The 18170-nt window shown below is 36.8% G+C and overlaps 1 protein-coding gene across 2 annotated transcripts in view; it reads left to right on the forward strand.

Annotated features, from left to right (window-relative positions):
- Positions 1–18170, forward strand: part of Adamtsl1 (ADAMTS like 1) — a 403127-nt gene that overhangs the window by 112406 nt on the left and 272551 nt on the right. For both annotated transcript variants that reach the window (XM_045150329.1, XM_004658427.2), the window contains exon 5: positions 17754–17880. In XM_045150329.1, the coding sequence (XP_045006264.1) occupies positions 17754–17880 (127 nt within the window). The remainder of the gene's footprint in view (positions 1–17753; positions 17881–18170) is intronic.

Consider the following 18170-nt stretch of genomic DNA (forward strand, 5'->3'; position numbering starts at 1 on the left):
TTTTAATATTGAAAAAATTGGGATGAAGATTAAGTCAACACTATGCCAATAATCCATTTGAAATAACAATCCTTGAAAATCTTAAAACCTACCTAGATTTACACATATGTATTGAAAAATATCTGTTGAAGTTATTCTTAAGATATAATGCAGGCTGGAGAGATGGCTTAACGGTTAAGGGCTTGCCTGTTAAGCCTAAGGACCCTGGTTCGAGGCTCGATTCTCCAGGACCCACATTAGCCAGATGCACAAGGGGGCGCACACATCTGGAGTTCGTTTGCAGTGGCTGGAGGCCCTGGCACGCCCATTCCCTCTCTCTCTCTCTCTCTCTCTCTCTCTCTCTCTCTCTCTCTGCCTCTTTCTCTGTCACTTTCAAATAAATAAATAAAAATAAACAAAAGAGGTTTGATTTAAATATATATATATATAATGCAGTTATCTCAATTACATACTTTATACAAAATGCATGCAGAAGAAACATTCCAAGGTACAATATAGCCAAATAATGATTGTTGCATAAGCCATACAAATTTGAAAGTCCTTCTCCCCTATACCCTTGGGTATGTCAGGAACCCATAAGCTTAAGGAATGAAAGCCAACATTTTGATACCTTTAGAGGAATTAAAATATATATATGCTTTTTGAGTAAAGATGAAGCTTTTTAATTAGTTTGAGAAAACTGACTAAAAACCAATTATAACTATTAAACAAATTTAAAAATATTTCTAAATTTAAATATTCCCATTATTATGTAATTCAGTTATACTCTTAAATCAAACACATGCTGGATGTTGGATTCTATCAGATTTGTATTTTATAGTTTCAATTGGATTTAAGCTAGAACCACAATAGGAAAGAATAAGAATTCATTTCAGTGTATGCATGTGGGTGGTTAGTGGTATTTTCTTAATCTTTTTGAATGGAAAAATGAATGCAGTCATTTCTTCTTATCTCAGGGCATTTGACTGAATTTATTTTTGTCTAATGTGAAAGAAGAAACAGCTCAATTTGCCATTATTATAACAGTGCAGTGATTCAGCAAAATGTAACTGATTATCAGAACCCACAAGCCACGCTAGTAACTGTCAGCCTTTGTGTAGCCATTTCCAGTCACATCATCCAGCAGTTAACCTTTCATCTGACTCCGGAGCTTCCTAAAACATCATCCAGTTCACTTTTATCTTAGGATTTATGACTTATATTTATTGATATATTGCTAATTTTTTTTAATTTATTTATTTGAGAGCGACAGACACAGAGAGAAAGACAGATAGAGGGAAAGAGAGAGAATGGGCGCACCAGGGCTTCCAGCCACTGCAAACGAACTCCAGACGCGTGCGCCCCCTTGTGCATCTGGCTAACGTGGGACCTGGGGAACCGAGCCTCGAACCGGGGTCCTTAGGCTTCACAGGCAAGAGCTTAACCACTAAGCCATCTCTCCAGCCCTATTGCTAATTTTGACTAATAAGAAAATCAAACTCTCAGCTTCAGGAATGCTACTTTGCCTTTAAAATGAACACTAACTTGTTTTAGACTTATATTTCCACATTGTCTCTTCCAATTTAAGGTGCATATATGTTGAACATTCCCTATACCTAGATGAACTGCTGAATGTTGATATTACATCATCACATCCAGTTGTTGTCTCAACAACACTTCAGTGGTATGTAGGACACTATCACAGAGAAAAGCAGATGCCACACTCTTGTTCCAGACTCTAAAAATTTGATTTCCCCATAATCTCAAGTTTTAAAAGAATTTGAGACATTTCTATTTTATGTTGGCAAATAGATTTAGTGAATGTTACTTGTTTGAATGTGCTTGAAAGTGATCTCTGAATAAACCTTCAATCAATAGTCCCAGATATCGAGAGCTAAGGAATTATATTTCCTGAGTTCTAAGCATTGTTCTTTCACTTGAGCATCATTTAAGGGAGGCAATTTGCCACTCTGCAGAAATGCCAGAGGAAAGTTCCATGTTCTAGAAGTAATTTTCCAATGAATCAACTAAGCATGGTGCTTTTCATTGCCTACTTCATCTGGGCATGGGAGATTTAAAAGCCATTTTCTACTGAAACTCCAGGTATTCTGAATTCTATGGGCTGTTACTTACATTTGTTGTTGTCAAATCTAGAGATAAAATGAACCTGAGCCTTTGCAAACTTGACCCTGCATCTAAACCTGTGGTGCAACTAGTCTACGGGATCAGACTACAAACACACACAACGACTGTATATCCCCCAACATAATCAACACACGTGGCTAGACAATTACAAGGTCTCTGAAATGGAATATTTGAAAACAGAATCAACCCCGAAATTCTAAAACATACAGTCAGAGTTTTTATGTTCTGTCCTGGATCTTTATGTAAGTGACCATATCAAATCCTTACAAATGTATAAAATAGGCAAAATTTTCCTCTTATAATCCATAATAAAACAGAATTACATACTGAGGGTGTGATATACTCAAATAAATGGTAATAAGTCAGCACATACATGTTGTTGCCCCAAAATGTCATTCTGCCTTTTCATTGCAGAATGGACTGAGCAACACAGATCTTTAGAGGTATACAACACATAGATTCTTGATACAAGTGATGATGTCCCAGAGCAAGAAGTAGTCAAGAAAATAAATATACTGACAGTACATTGTAATACAATACTATGGTTCAGTTAGTGATTAAATATAATATTCCAAGACTGGGACTTGCAAGTCCCATGGTAGAATCAAGGCTCATGTCATGGTTGCATTTGCTATGGGACAGAGTTAAAAAAAAAAAAAAAGCTATCTTTTTCAATAAAAGGAGTTCACTTTCTCATTCAAATATTTTATGACATGGATAATTCCTCTGGGAAAACTTGGATTAACAACCTTTGACTTCCTAAACTGATCTAAAAAATGTTGCCTTCTACATGCGTTTGAGCCATACAGAAGTTTAATGTTATTTTTAGATGATATTTTTGTATAAACTCTGCTTTTGGCCAATTTTCTCCAGACTTTACCCTATATAGATTCAAGGTACATAGAAAAAAGTAAAGGCAAAGACCCTGGCTGGAAACCATGTAAATGGATCCACTGGGGAACATCTGACACACTTAGAATCAGAATGCTCATAGCTTTATCCAAGAAGCTTCAAATTAATATAGAACAAAGTTTGCGGAAGTAACCAGTCACAGGCTTGATGCTGAGGTACAGTCCCTCCAACTCTAGTACAGTCCCTCCAACTCTAGTACAGTCCCTCCAACTCTAGGGATCTGAAATAACAACAGAACACTTATAATAACATCTTTATCTCATCATCTTTCCTTTTTTCCTCCTTTCTTGCCTTAACACACAAATGTAATAAACCTGCTACTGCTTTTGGAATATGAGGGTCAGATAACATACAGACATGTAAAGGGGAGTTTTCTTGTATGTACAAGTTTGTTGAATTATAACTTAGATCTGGAATTTTGAGCTCTTTAGATGTAAATGTCTACAACATTATTCAGAGCTTCGTGGGGCATGAGTTCCAGGCCTGACAGCAGAATGGCTGCTTTGTGGTGACTTATTGGACAGACACATTCCATTAAGATCCACATTCGTACCAGGGCAGAAGACCAGCTGCTATCCTTTTTTTTTCTCAACAAAGGACTCTTGTGTTTGAACAAAAACTGTGTGCTATATGCCCAGCAGCAGAAGGGAGTCTGAGCAGTGATGTCAAAGTACACCATGATGTCACCACAATTCACAAAGAATTACAGTTAATGCCATGTGAAGTGAGGCCAAATTCAACACTTTCCCTCTTGGGTACTTCACAGTCTGAAAGACAGAAGCAAGGCCAAAGGTCAGGCCTTTGTATAATTTTGTTTCGCATTCTCCAGACACCCTAATTTTGGAAGCAGGGGAGAGAGAAGACAGCCTGTTAAAGGAAAGTTCCTGACCATCTGCTAAAAATGAATGTGTATGTACAAATGCCCATGCTAGATTAATTTTTAGGATTTCTGCTGAAGACTGCTAGATAAACATATTTAACTAAAAACAATATGCAAAGATAAAAAATTCCAGATGTGTTTGGCAATAGTTTTACACAAGAATGTGGCCCAAACCCTGAAATAAACAAGAAGGAAGAAACTTAACGCAGAGTAGGAGCACCTGAGAGTTCGAATACATGCTGGAGGGAAGGACTGCTGGTTCTTTCTTCCTTTTTGGAGGGTTCATCTAGCTATAAGATGGGTGATATTCCTGACCTCAGGAAAGTCAATGCAGGAAAAAATCCTTAAAGTGTTTGTAATCTAAAAAAAATCATTACTCTTTCTCCTCCCTCCTGGTGCTAGCATTGGTACCTCACTTTTCTTCCATTTGATTTGGGGACATAAAAAGATAAAAATTGTAGAGCCAGTAATGATCACTCCTGTTCTCTAGAATGCTCAGTGAGTGCACTCAAAGGGAGCTTATTATAAAGAGGATAGAGTTAAAATCTAAAAAGGCTGCATCTGGAATAATTTCATTCCTGTGAAGCCAGGTTTTCTTCCAGCACTTAACCTCAGAGGTTGTTGAAATCCTTAGCCTTTGGGGAGGTAAGAGCAGACCATTTGGAAGTACAAAGAGTATGGCTACAATTTAGACAGCTTTATCTCACCTTAAATTAGCTAATAACCAATCAATATTTATCAATATTTCCTGCTGCAGTCCATGAGCAGATAAATGAACAGTGATAAATCAACTAGTTATTTTATAATTCACCAAATCACTTCCTCAAAAAACAAAAAAGAAAGGAAAGAAGAAACTGCACACCTTAGAGCCGGAGACAAGGGTTGCTTTAGGTAGCAAGGTATGACTGACAGAAACATGAGCATCCTCCTTACCGCTTCTGCACTGGAATTCTAACCTCCATGGAAACGGTATATCATAGACGAGGACCACCCATCAGTGATATGTTACTGTTCTTCCTGGATTTCACCATGCCCTAGGAATGTGATCTTAGGCAAGTGTTTTCTAGCCTTTCTGAGCCTTAATTCTATTTTTGTAAAATAGAAAAGATTTTAGCTGATTTTCAGGGTTATTGTAGGGATTAAGGGAGAAAATGTATAAGGTACCTAAATATAGCAGTGGTTGACAAACATTAGTTCACTTTTCTCCTATGCCCTTTTGACCTGTAGTCTTCATAATCTTGCTCCCTCTCCACTCATCTGTTTTTGAGGAAATGATCTGATTAGTCCCATTTACTCACAAATGAGACCTTGCCTACAGTCTATATGAATTCCCTATAGTACCATAACAGCCAGTATAATGCCTTATACTCACTTGATTTTGTTTAATTTAAGTATAATCAACAACTTCATGTGTTACTCCTCCCAAGGGAATTTGAAAAACAAAATAGGGCTACATGAGTGGCTCTCCACTTTTAATACAGAAGTGGCCTTTATTATTTTTTTTCCCATGAATCTTGTGTTTTGGAAGTTTCCATCTACTCAAAACACTGCATGTATTAAGTAATAATTTGTTTTCCCACTTTATGACTTAAAGGCCAGAGTTTGCAATTAAAGAATAAATGCAGCAAAGATCAGCCTTCAACTTATATGTATAATGAGATGCTGGGTGTTTTGGTGACCTTAATGTGGGTTTATTGCTGATAAATGTATTTCCATTAGGTTTTTTTTAATGGTAAACATAGCTTGTGGACTACTGTTAGCACCTTTGTGGATTACTGGGGGTCCTATTTTCTCATACTGAAGGCTTTAGTTATAAACCATTAGGGGAGGTCAGTGTGTGTGTGTGTGTGTGTGTGTGTGTGTGTGTGTGTGTGTGTGTACTGGTGTATGGATGGGAGTGAGGAAGTGTGGACTACCAGTTTAGATGGAAAGTGGCATCTTCCCATTCATTTCTTACATGTGCTTCCAAGTCACATATTACAGATGAAACCATCTGTCCATGTGCTTGTATCTAACACTAGAAATGTGATACTGATAATAGTGTTCAACCTTGTCATCATCCCCTTCCATTGCTGCACAAATATTTCACACCATGCCCTTCTGGAGTTTAGAGACATCCTACAAGATAGAATTTGGGGGTTGTAACTTACCCACTGTTTGACCTTGGATAAGTTATCTTCACAACCTCAGTGTTCAAATCTGTGCTTCAAATCATTCAAATCTTAATTGAGTAATATTCATGGAAAAATGTTTGTGAAGAATTGCCTAAAACAGAGGCAGCCAGTTCATATCCCTGACTCTGAAATGGTAAATTGCTTTAGTCCTCTCAAATGACAACCATAATATATTGGATTTGGCTTCTAGAGAATAATGGCATAAAGGATCTAGGGCCACATAAAAGATCAGTGGCAAAGAATGCTGCAGTTGGTTAGTAATATCTGCTGTGGGTCTTGGCAGGAGAAATAGCTGAACATGTGTCATATATTTGCTAGCCTGGCCCAAGTGTTCTGACTCATTTGGGCTTCTCAAAACTTACTTATACCCTATGTATTCTGACCATTAGGCTTCACTAAGGACTACTAGGAGCTAGAAATTTGAAACTTTTTTTTTTTTTTTGCTCAGATGTTAATGGGAAGTTGTGACATAGCATTATCTTTTAGAAGACTTTCAGGAAATATGTATTTGGGATTTTGCTCCTTTGAGTAACTATGGTTCTCTATTATGTTTTTAACAAGGAACACATTATCTATATATATATTTTTAAATATTCAGTACATCTTTTTTTACAATTATTCTTGTTTTCTTCTATTCTTGGAAGTTCAAACACAAATATGTAACATACTTCCACACACCTCACACACCTTATGATGTGCATTATGCATAGTTTTCTCTTTTATCTTTCTTAACATTGTTTGTCCTTTGCTCAATTTTGAAATGTCATGCTATTTTATGCAAATGTACACACCATAAAGCTTCTTATAAAGATCTTAATCTTTGGAAGATACCATTGGTGGTGTTCTACATCCCTTTCTAGTTAGCATTAATTAGAAAATGAGGTATAATATATGTAAGAGTATACTATTTCCCATCTAGTTTTATCTGAATTAAATAATAATAAAAATTATAAGTGTCTCTGTGATAAAATTTGAAGTTTAGTTTTTAATATTTGTCTTTCTCTGTGCTGAAAATAAAGGGACTTAAAAGTATCTTACCTCATGGTGTTGGATCAAGAAAAACTTGACATCACTGACTCAGTATGTGATGCTAGAAGTTGAGGTCTTTATGGGAGACTATTTGAAATAGGGCCATTGTAAACCCCTCTAAGAATATTTGTCTAGGGCATGGGATCTATTTGTGCATTATATTTATTTATAATCCAAAATACATATTTATTATGTCATAGAATGATTAGTGTATTCATTTTGTTTTCTATGACTTCTAGCAAAGATGTTTTTATACATATTTCAGAGTCAAGAGAATGTTAGTCTTCTGTTCTGCCAATACACTTGCTATCAGCTCTATCAAATAAAGGAAGAAACTCTCTCAACACCCACTGCAGGTCTATTGCTTAAAATCTGTAGCACATGTTAAAAGTCTATGTGCCAACTGGAATTTTGGGCAATGGTAATAGTATTTGTTTAAGGAGCTCTCTGCCCCTGGTCTTTAGAAAATCCTGGGAAATTATATGCCAGCAGTGTTAAATGTTAATATTTTATACTCAAAAATAAGGAAAGGGACTATATGTGTGTGCATGATTAAGTATATAAGAACATCCAAAAAGTGCTTAAATGATAATAGCCAACGGTGATAGTCTGCTAATAACATCTAAATACCAAAAAGATTAATATTAACAAATTTCAGGGAACTATTTTGCCTTTCCTTACATTGTTCTTAGGTCTTCTCATTCTCTATATTACCTGAGATAAGAAATTTTGTGAAATTAGCAATATCATCAGTCATTTTGCATGGGGATAAGGTAGAACTCCTACTTCAGCTGATACCTAGTAGCAGAACACTAATAAGTTACATTAGACAAAAATATTCAGTTAGTTTTCCACTTTTTGCCAGAAAATTCCATTAAGCTGCCAAAGTTATGAGTGGTCATTATCTCACTTTAGTGTCTTGTCCAGAATGGGGTGGGTCTGGGAACTCGGTGACCTGAACATTGCCTTCCATGACATTTTACTAATACATGAATTTGGATGCACTTGGGAAATGGTGGCCAATAAATATTATCTCTTAATAGTAATTCCTGCCCTTTCATTAGGACAAAGATTTAGATTTGGCCTTTAGCTATCACTTTTGGTATGTATGCACAGATACACACATACATACACACACATTTTTGCATGTGTGTGTGTCATCAATGTCATCAGTCTTACGTTTACTTATCTGTAACCTGCATTTAGACTGTGAGGAAAACCATTATTTTTGGTGTTTTGTGTGTCATTATTTCACCAGCATGAATGTGTGTCTCAAATGTCACAGTGCCAAGCAGGGGAAATCTAAAGGCTTGCAAACATAGGTTCTAAAGTAGCCACTGTCTCGTATAGATACAAGCATGCTCACTGATTAAATGCCATGTGATTTCTGTAACCATTTAAATTGGATGTGTATAGAAGAAACTCCAAAATAACAGTAGCACACTCAGAGAAAAAGAACACAATCAAATCAATATGCAATCAGCCTGAATGTAATATAGGAGCTAGGCTCTGCCTCTCCCCACTGCTCCATCCTTAGCTCAAGGCTTCCATTCTCAAGCTTGCCTCAGCTTTCAGTAGGTCTACTAGTGCTATCAGGAATGAAAAAAGGGGAAAGAAAGAAGGGAGGGAGAAAGGGAGAGGAGGAGAGAAAGGAAGGGAAGCAAAATATCTTCCCCAACTAAGCTGTTAAAGTAGCCTTCCTATAGCATACTACACCTCTAGTTTTCACTAATTAAAACTTGGTCACATATCAAAAGAGAAATTCATTCTTTTTACTGGATATATTACCATCCCAATAAAACTTGAGTTCTTTTGCAAAGAAAAATATGAAAACATAGACATTGGATGGCAGCCAGTAGTCTCCACAACATGGAAATATGAACAAAAAGCTGAGGAAAACATAGACCAATAGAACAGTTAACTCTCGAATCTGGAAGAGGCTTGCTTTCCTTTCAGAAGTGATGATATTTAATTTAGGGTTTGAAAGATCAATAGAAGTTTTCCAAGTAAAGAACTGATCAAAAGGATTTCAAACAGATATGATAGCATATGCAAAGGGGCTTTCTACCTGCCAATTCAACCCAGGTCATCATTACTATACTATACTCCTCATATTCTTGGTCTACAAGTAAGAGCTTAACTAATTGTTAATTAATCTAACAGTTATTCAAAATCAGCTGATGAAGAGATGTCAAAAATGATTATCTTCATGAAACTGCAAACAATTGTTCCACTTGGACCAAACTAAGAACATTTTATCTGATGATAAATTATCCCCCATTTTAAAAACAATCGAGTTAGAGTATTTTGGCATCTTAAAGAAAAAACTGATACAGAGAAAAGAAAAAAAAAACAATTGTGTCAGAGATATTTTTCTCTTTAAACATTGAAGTTAAGCAATGCCCAGTTAGAATTGACTTGGTTCATATCCTTGGGTCCATCAACCCATACTGAGAGCATTAAGTCAGGTTCTTGCCAAGTTAATCTTCAAGTATGTCACCTCTTATTTACCTGTTCCTAATATGACTGTTCCTTTGGATCTCTGAATCTGAATATTGTTCTTTTCTTAAAGTGGTTTTGGAACCATAAGAAATCTTTAGGATTACAGAGGTATTTTCATAATTATCTCCTTGGCTCTGTTATAAATATTATAGTCCATTAAAAATTTTCCATAGAAACTCAAACCTTTTGAGAAACCTGAAATTCCTAATATTGAAGGGGTAAATCCAGTTAGGCCTGAGAGGCCTGAAAGCTACTGCCCATCTTGTCCTTCCACATAATTTAATCATAATCTTGCCAAATTAAGCCCATCTCTCTTTAATCCCAACAATAAAACTGTGGCATTAATAATTTTCTGAATGCTGCCTGACTTCTAAGTGTCATGCCTTCTCAGGGGAATAACTCCTACTAAGGAATCAGAAGATATTACTTCCTAATACATTTTATTGCCCACTCTGGTATTTGCTTGTTCTCCAATGAGCTATGCTTCTTTAAGGCTTGGATGAAGCACCTCTACTACAGATATTAACCCCAGTATGTTATCCATTTCTTCTTTTTAAGTTTTTTCTATTGACAATTTCCATAATTATAAACAGTTACTCATGGTAATTCCTTCCTTCCACCCACCTTCTCCTTTGCAACTCCATTCTCCATCATGTATTTCCGACTCTCAATCAGTCTCTCTTTTATTTTGATGTCATCCTCTTTTCCTGCTATTATGATGGTCTTGTGTAGGTAGTGTCACACAATGTGAGGTCATGGATGTCCAGGCCACTTTGTGTCTGGAGGAGCATGTTGTAAGGAGTCCTACTCTTCCTTTGGCTCTTGCATTCTTTCCACCACCTCTTCTGCAATGAACCCTGAGTCTTGGAAGGTGTGATAGAGATATTTCAGAGCTGAGCATTCCTCTGTCACTTCTCAGCACCATGTAGAATTCCAATTATTTGTAGCTAGGATCCACATATGAGAGAGAACATGTGGCATTTAGCTTTCTGGTCCATTTTCCTGAAAAATGCATAATTTCATTTTTTTAAATGATGAGTAGAACCCCATTGAATAGAGCAGCAATAACCATGGTTGAGCAAGTATCTCTAAGGTAGTAAGATGAGTCCTTAGGATATATGCCTAGGAGTAGTATAGCTGAGTCATATGGTAAATCTATTTTTAACTGTCTCAGGAACCTCTACACTGATTTCCACAATAGCTTGACCAGATTGCATTCCCACCAACAGTGTAGAAACGTCCTCTTTTTCCACATCCTCACCAGCATTTATTGTCACTTGTTTTTATGATGGTGGCCATTCTGACAAAAGTGAGATGGAATCTCAAAGTAGTTTTAAGTTCAATTCCTCTATTAGCTATGGATGTAGAATATTTTTTAGATGTTTATATGCCATCGGTATTTCTTCTTTTGAGAACTCTCTATTTAGTTCCATACCCCATCATTTAATTGTGTTGTTTGAGTTCTTATTATTTAGTTTCTTGAGTTCTTTGTATATCCTAGATATTAATGCTCTGTCAAATGTATAGCTAGCAAAGATTTTTCTCCCATTCTGTAGGTTACCTCTGTGTTCTATTCACAGTGTCCTTTGCTATAAAAAAAAAAAAAGAAAAAGAAAAAGAAAGTTTATAATTTGATGAGGTCCCAGCAGTTGATCCATGGTTTTCTTTCCTGAGCAACTAGAGTTATGTTCAGAAAGTCTTTACAAATACCAATATGTTGAAGGGTTTCCCCTACATTTTCCTCTAGCAGCTGCAGTTTCAGGTCTTATATTAAGGTCTTTGATCCATTTGGACTGAATTCTTGTGCATGGTGAGAGATAAGAATCTATTTTCATCCTTCTACAGATACATATCCAGTTTTTCCAGCACCATTTGCTGAAGAGGCTGTCTTGTCTCCAATGAGTCTTTTTGGCATTTTTGTCAAAGATCAGGTGGCTGTAGCTACCTGGACTTACATTTGGGTCCTCTACTCTGTTCAATTGATCTACATGTCTGTTTTTATGCCAGTACCATTCTGTTTTTCTTACTATGGCTCTGTAATATAGGTTAAAATTAGGTATAGTGAAGCTGGGTATAGTGGTGCATGCCTTTAATCCCAATACTTGGGAGGCAGCAGTAGGAGAATCACTATAAGTTTGAGGCCACCCTGAGACTACAAAGTGAATTCCCAGTCAGCAGGGGCTAAAGAGACCCTAACTCAAAAAAAAAAAACCATAAAAAATAGATATGATGATACCACCAACCTTATTTCTGTTGATCAAAATTGCTTTAGATATTCGAGGTTTTCTGTGCCCCCAAGTGAATTTTAGGATTTTTTTTTTTGTATTTCCATGAAGAATGCCATTGGAATTTTGATGGGGATTACATTAAATATGTAGATTGCTTTGGTAAGATTGACATTTTCACAATATTGATTTTTCCAATCCAAGAACAGGGGATGTCTTTCAATTTCCTAGTGTCTTCTGCAATTTCTGTTTTGAGTGCTTTAAAGCTTTCATTGTGAACATCCTTTACTTCCTTGGTTAGGTTTATTCCAAGGTACTTTATTTTTTTGGATGCAATTATGAATAGGAATGATACTCTGATTTCATCCTCTGTATGTTTGTTGTTAACATATAGGAAGGCTACATTTCTATGTGTCTATTTTGTATCCTTCCATAGTTCTTTAAGTGTTTATCAGCTCTAACAGTTTGTTGGTACAGGCTTTAGGGTCCTTTATGTATAGAATCATATCACCTACAAATAATACTAACTTGATCTCTTTCTTTCCAATTTATATTCCTTTTGTGTGTGCCTCTTGCCTTATTGCAATGGTTAAGACTTCCTGTACTATGTTAAATAAAAGTGGAGACAGTGGATACCCTTGTGTATTAGTCAGGGTTCTCTAGAGGAACAGAATTACTAGAATGAATTATTTTATAAAGGGAATTTATTGGATTAGCTTACAGTAGTCCAATAGCAGTTACAGGCCTGAGAATCACCGAACCTGGTAGCTGCTCAGTCCAAGTGGCCAGATGCCTCAGCAGTCCTGACCCGGCACTGCAAATGGTGCCGGAAAGCCTGGAGGCTTCCTGAGGAGCCGCTGGGTTTCGATCCACATGGGTCTTCAGTTGATGTTGGTCTTTAGTCCGCACTGGTCTTCAATCCATGCTAGAAGGTAGGGAGCAGCTCCGGCAGCCAAGTGGAAGGAAGGAAAAAAGGGAACTCTTTTACCCAGAGCTTCCTAATATCAAGTCCCTCTCTGAGCGGGCCGCCCACTCTGGGGGAAGGGCTCACCATGGAAGAAAGACCTCCTCCTTTAGTTGATCCTTCCTAGAAGCAGCCTGTAGATTACTAAACAGATCAAGTTGACAACACCTTAACTATCACACCTTGTCTTGTTCCTGATTTTAGTGGAAAAGCTTCAAGTTTTTCCCCATTTAGTATGATGTTGGCTGTAGGTTTGTCATAAATAACCTTTATTAAGCCGGGTGTGGTGGTGCATGCCTTTAATCCCAGCACTTGGAAGGCAGAGGTAGGAGGATCCATGAGTTCAAGGCCACCCTGAGACTACATAGTAAATTACAGGTCAGCCTGAACTAAAGTGAGATCCTACCTCAAAAAAAAAAAAAAAGAAAGAAAGAAAGAAAGAAAGAAAGAAAGAAAGAAAGAAAGAAAGAAAAAGAACCTTTATTATGTTGAGATATGTTCCTTCTATTCCCAGTTTCTGTAGGACTTTTATTATGAAGGATGTTGGATTTTGTCAACTGCTTTTTCTGCATCTAATGAGATGATTGTGTGATTTTTGTCCTTTAGTCCATTTATGTAATGTATTACATTTATTGATTTACATATGTTGAACTACCCTACCTCTCTGGGATAAAGCCTACTTAATTGGGGTGAATGGTCTCTGATATGTTCTTGTGTTCTATTTTCCAGTATTTTGTTGAGAATTTTAGCATCTCTTTTCATGAGGGAGATTGTTGTGTAATTTTCTTTTTTTGTTCTATCTTCACCTGGTTTTGGTATCAGGGTGATGCTGGCTTTGTAGATGCTTGGTAGGATTCCTTCCTTTTATATTTTATGGAAAGGTTTGAGAAGCATTGGTGTTAGTTTGTCCATGAAAGTCTGATAAAATTCACCAGTGAACCCAGCTGGGCCTGGACTTTTTTAGTTGGAAAATTTTTTATAACTGCTTGGATCTCCATACTTGTTATAGGCCTATTTTTATGGTTGATCTCATCTAGATTTAATTTTGGTAGTTCACATAAATCAAGGAAATCATCCATTTCTTTCAGATGTTCAAACTTAGTGGAGTATATGTTCTTATAATATGTCCCTATGATTTTTTTAAATTTCTCTGATAACTTTTATAATGGTACTTTTTAATCTCTTATTTTATTAATTTGTATCTCTTCTCTCTTTCTTATGGTCAGATTTGCTAAGGGCTTATTGTTTATCCTTTAATCTTTGTTTTATTCATTCTTTGGATTTTTTGGCTTCTGTTTCATTAGTTTCTGCCCTAATCTGCCTAATCATTATTTCTTCCTCTCTACTGATTTTTGTTTTGTCTTGTTCTTCTTTTTTTCCAAGGCAGCAAGGTGAAGCATTTAAGTTCTTTTCTTGTGACCTTCTAATTTCCTAATATAGGTACTTAAAGCTATAAATTTCCCTCTTAGAACTGCCTTCATTGTATCCCAAAGGTTTTGGTATGTTGTATTCTCATTATCATTTGACTCTATGAATTTTTTGATTTCCTTCTTTTCTTCATTGACTCACTCATCATTTAGTAGTGTATTGTTTGGTTTCCATGATTTTGTGTATGTTCTGTAGCTTTTCTTACCTTTGATTTGTAGTTTAATCCCATTGTGATCAGACAGAGTGCAAGGAATTATTTTAATTTTCCTGTATTTGTTAAGATTTGCTTTGTGTCCTAATATATAATCTATTTTAGAGAATGTTCCATGTGCTGCAGGAAAGAATGTGTACTCTGCAGCATTTGTATAAAATGTCCTGTATATATCTGTTAGGTCCTTTTGTTCTATGACCTCATTTAATCCAGATGCATCTCTGTTTATTTTTTTTTTTTTCTGGGATGACCTATCAACTGATAAGAGTGGGGTGCTGAAATTACCCACTACCACTGTGTTTGATGTTATCTGTGACCTTAGTTCTAGTAGTATTTGTTTGATGAAATTGGGAGTCCCATATTAGGTGCATATAGGTTTAGGATTTTAATGTCCTCCTGTTGGATTGTTCCTTTAGTCAATATAAAGTGACCTTTCTTTCCTTTCCTAACTAATATTGGTCTGATGTCTATCATGTCAGATATTAGGATAGCAATATCTGCTTGTTTTCTAGGCCCGTTGGCTTGAACTACAGTTTTCCAACCTTTCACCCTAAGATAGTTTCCATCTTTTGAGGAAAGCTGAGTTTCTTGGAGGCAACAAATTGAAGGATCCTGCTTTTTAACTCAGTCTGCAAAACTATGTCTTTTGGTTGGGGCATTGAAGCCATTGATATTAAGAGCTATTATTGAAAAGTATGTATTTGTTTTTGCCATTTTTCTTATTTTGTAGTTCTTCCTGTTTTACCTTTGTTCTGTTGGATTTTTTGAAAAATATTTATTTCAGAAAGAGAGGCAGATAGAGAAAGGGAGAGAATGGGTACAACAGGGCATACAGCCAATGCAAACAAATTCCAGACTCATGCACTACCTCATGCATCTGCCTTACATGGGTCCTGGGGAATTGAACCTGGATCCTTTATCTTCACAGACAAGCACCTTAACCACTAAGCAATCTCTCCAGCCTATGCCATTCATTTCTAAGTGCCAAAGACTTTTCAAGACTTTTTTTTTTTCAATCAAGACTTTTCTGGCATCTCTAATCAAGTAAATTCCCCATACATTATGCTCCGTACTTTGTAGCTTTACTCATGATTCCCATATTGCTTTTATTTTTTATTTTTATTCTTTGGGATTGTCTGTGAACTGTGTGCATCCCTACTGGGTTGTAAGTTTTTGTGAATGGGCCTATGCTTCCTTACTTTTATTGTAATTTTTCTCCTAGCACAATGCTTGACTCAAAAAATATTGTTTAAATGGTTAGATGGTGTGTTTTGTTACAGTATTTACTACTGCAGTCCCCTTTCATAGTGTATCAGACTACAAATGTGAATAAAGATTTTAAAATCTCATGTGTGAGTCCATCTACTGATAAGGATTTTGAAAATAATTTTATACCAGTTCATAGAAGCATATAAAGAAGTCTAAGCCACATGTACTTGGCTCTGCATGGACACATTTGAATGAATTCTGATACTATGGCCTCTTCACAGCCCAGTATAGATTTAGGTGAATGGCTGTTTGACCACAGCAAACCTACAGAATGGAGCCAACCTCTATTTGTTCCCCACATTAGAATTCAACATTATGTTTTCCTGATATCTTTACATTCCAAAAAATGGAAATCACTGGAGAAGTGTTTTCTTTGTGATTAATTTTAAGATGTATTTATTTTTTCTAAAGAAAAATACATATTACCACATTTAAAAATAGAACACACATACATACTGACCTTACTTCTGCTAGCTGATTCTGTTTCTTTTTTCTTAGGATAAGGACTAACTGAAAAAAACTAATGATAGTTGCATTATAAAATAGCAAGAAAAAAATGTTAATCTACAATGTAAGCATTGTTCTATTTCTTGAAATATACCAATGAACCAAATATACAAAATCCCAACCTTTGTGCAATTTAGATTTTAAGAAACATACAGGGGGCTGAGGAGAAGGCTCTGTGGATAAAGCACTTGCCATGGAAGCGTGAAGACCTGTTCCAAATCCCAGGAACCCACATAAAAGTCATCACTATAACAAGAAAAGAAAGCTCACTACCCAACACAAGACCAGCCATCCCTGTCACAACTTCCAGGGCCCAGGAAACATTAAAGAGGGAGTATCAGATTAAATGTAAGGGCTGCTCTCACTGCTATCCTGAGAACCTCGTCCAGGGAGATGGCAGTAGACACTGAGGAGATTCAAAACTCATCAAACCAGAAAATCAGAGACTTCTGAGAGTTCAATACTAATGGGGGCTTAAAACACATCCTCCAAAGTTCAGGCAACATTGTAAAAGAGGGTCAGAAAGAATTAAGAGCCACAGGTGGGAAGGTGTACTCTGAGCCCCCGCCCAGACTAACTGGTGTATTCATTACCTCACAGTGTATACCACTGACAATATGTTCATATAGTGAAATTCTCAACCAAACAAAGCCAGTTATGGTGGCATATTCCTGTAGTTCCAGAGTTAGGGAAGTGATAACAGGAAGATCTCTGGGGTTTTCTGGTTAGCTAAACTAACTGAATCTGGTTCAAGTGAGAGACCTTGTCTCAAAAAAAATATGGTGGACAGTGATTGAGGAAGACACCTGATGTTGACCTCTAGACTCCACATACATTGCGCATATATACACAGGAACACACGCACATATGAACTTGCTAATATACTTGTATACCATGCATGTGAATACACATATACATACAAAAAAAGAGAAAATAACATATAGAAAATGAAGATTCTTGATAAAATGTTTCCAGGTGCAAGCCCTCACAGATACACCTCTTTTTTTTTTTTTTTTTTTTTTTTTTGAGGTACAGTCTCATTCTAGCTCAGGCTGACCTGGAAATCACTCTGTAATCTCAGGGTGGCCTCAAACTCATGGCAATCCTCCTACCTCTGCTTCCTGAGTGCTGGGATTAAAGGCATGCACCACCATGCCTGGCACAGGTACACCTTTTGTTGTTTGAGTGAATAATCAGTACTGACAGTGAGAATTATTTTTACATTAAGGTTGTAGATGAACATCAGTAGTTTAGGATATTCTTCTTTACTCTGTCCTCCCCAACCGCCATTCTCTTTCTTTTATCATCTTTTGGCTTGTATATATAAATTACAAAGACAGTTTTCTCAGCATACTTTTTTGTGCCTTCTTAGCACAGTTCAGATTCTATTAACTCAGCCCCTTTCATGGAAATTTTGTTTTATTCCCCTCAGGGATGAAGGGAGGGTCCTTTGGTGGTCATTGGTTTTACCATAGATCCCTGAACTGGTAGGTGCCCAGTTGAATTATACATCTCTCTCTCTTGTTAGATTGTTGGCTGCGACCACCAACTGGGAAGCACCGTGAAGGAGGATAACTGTGGGGTCTGCAATGGAGATGGGTCCACCTGCCGGCTGGTCCGAGGGCAGTATAAATCCCAGCTCTCTGCAACTAAATGTAAGACACTTACAGAGAAGGGGCAATCTTTGCACTTGTGTTGTTCTCCAACCTTAGTTTAGCTGTGGCTTCCCTCTACCCAAGTGGAGAAGAATCGGGAAATGTTGGGGAAAGCTTTATGTTTTTGTTTTGTGGGTTAGCTTAGGTGGAACAAGTCCAATCACAGGTTGTAACCCCCAGAATAAAACTTGTCTTTCTTACAAACAACAGGAAGAACTAGACATGTAGATACATGAGCTTTGCTATCCAGCACTAAGGCAGACTGCATTCCAGCTCCCCTCCAATGGGTA

Source organism: Jaculus jaculus, chromosome 1 (genome assembly GCF_020740685.1).
Source record: "Jaculus jaculus isolate mJacJac1 chromosome 1, mJacJac1.mat.Y.cur, whole genome shotgun sequence".
Classification (NCBI taxonomy): domain Eukaryota; kingdom Metazoa; phylum Chordata; class Mammalia; order Rodentia; family Dipodidae; genus Jaculus; species Jaculus jaculus.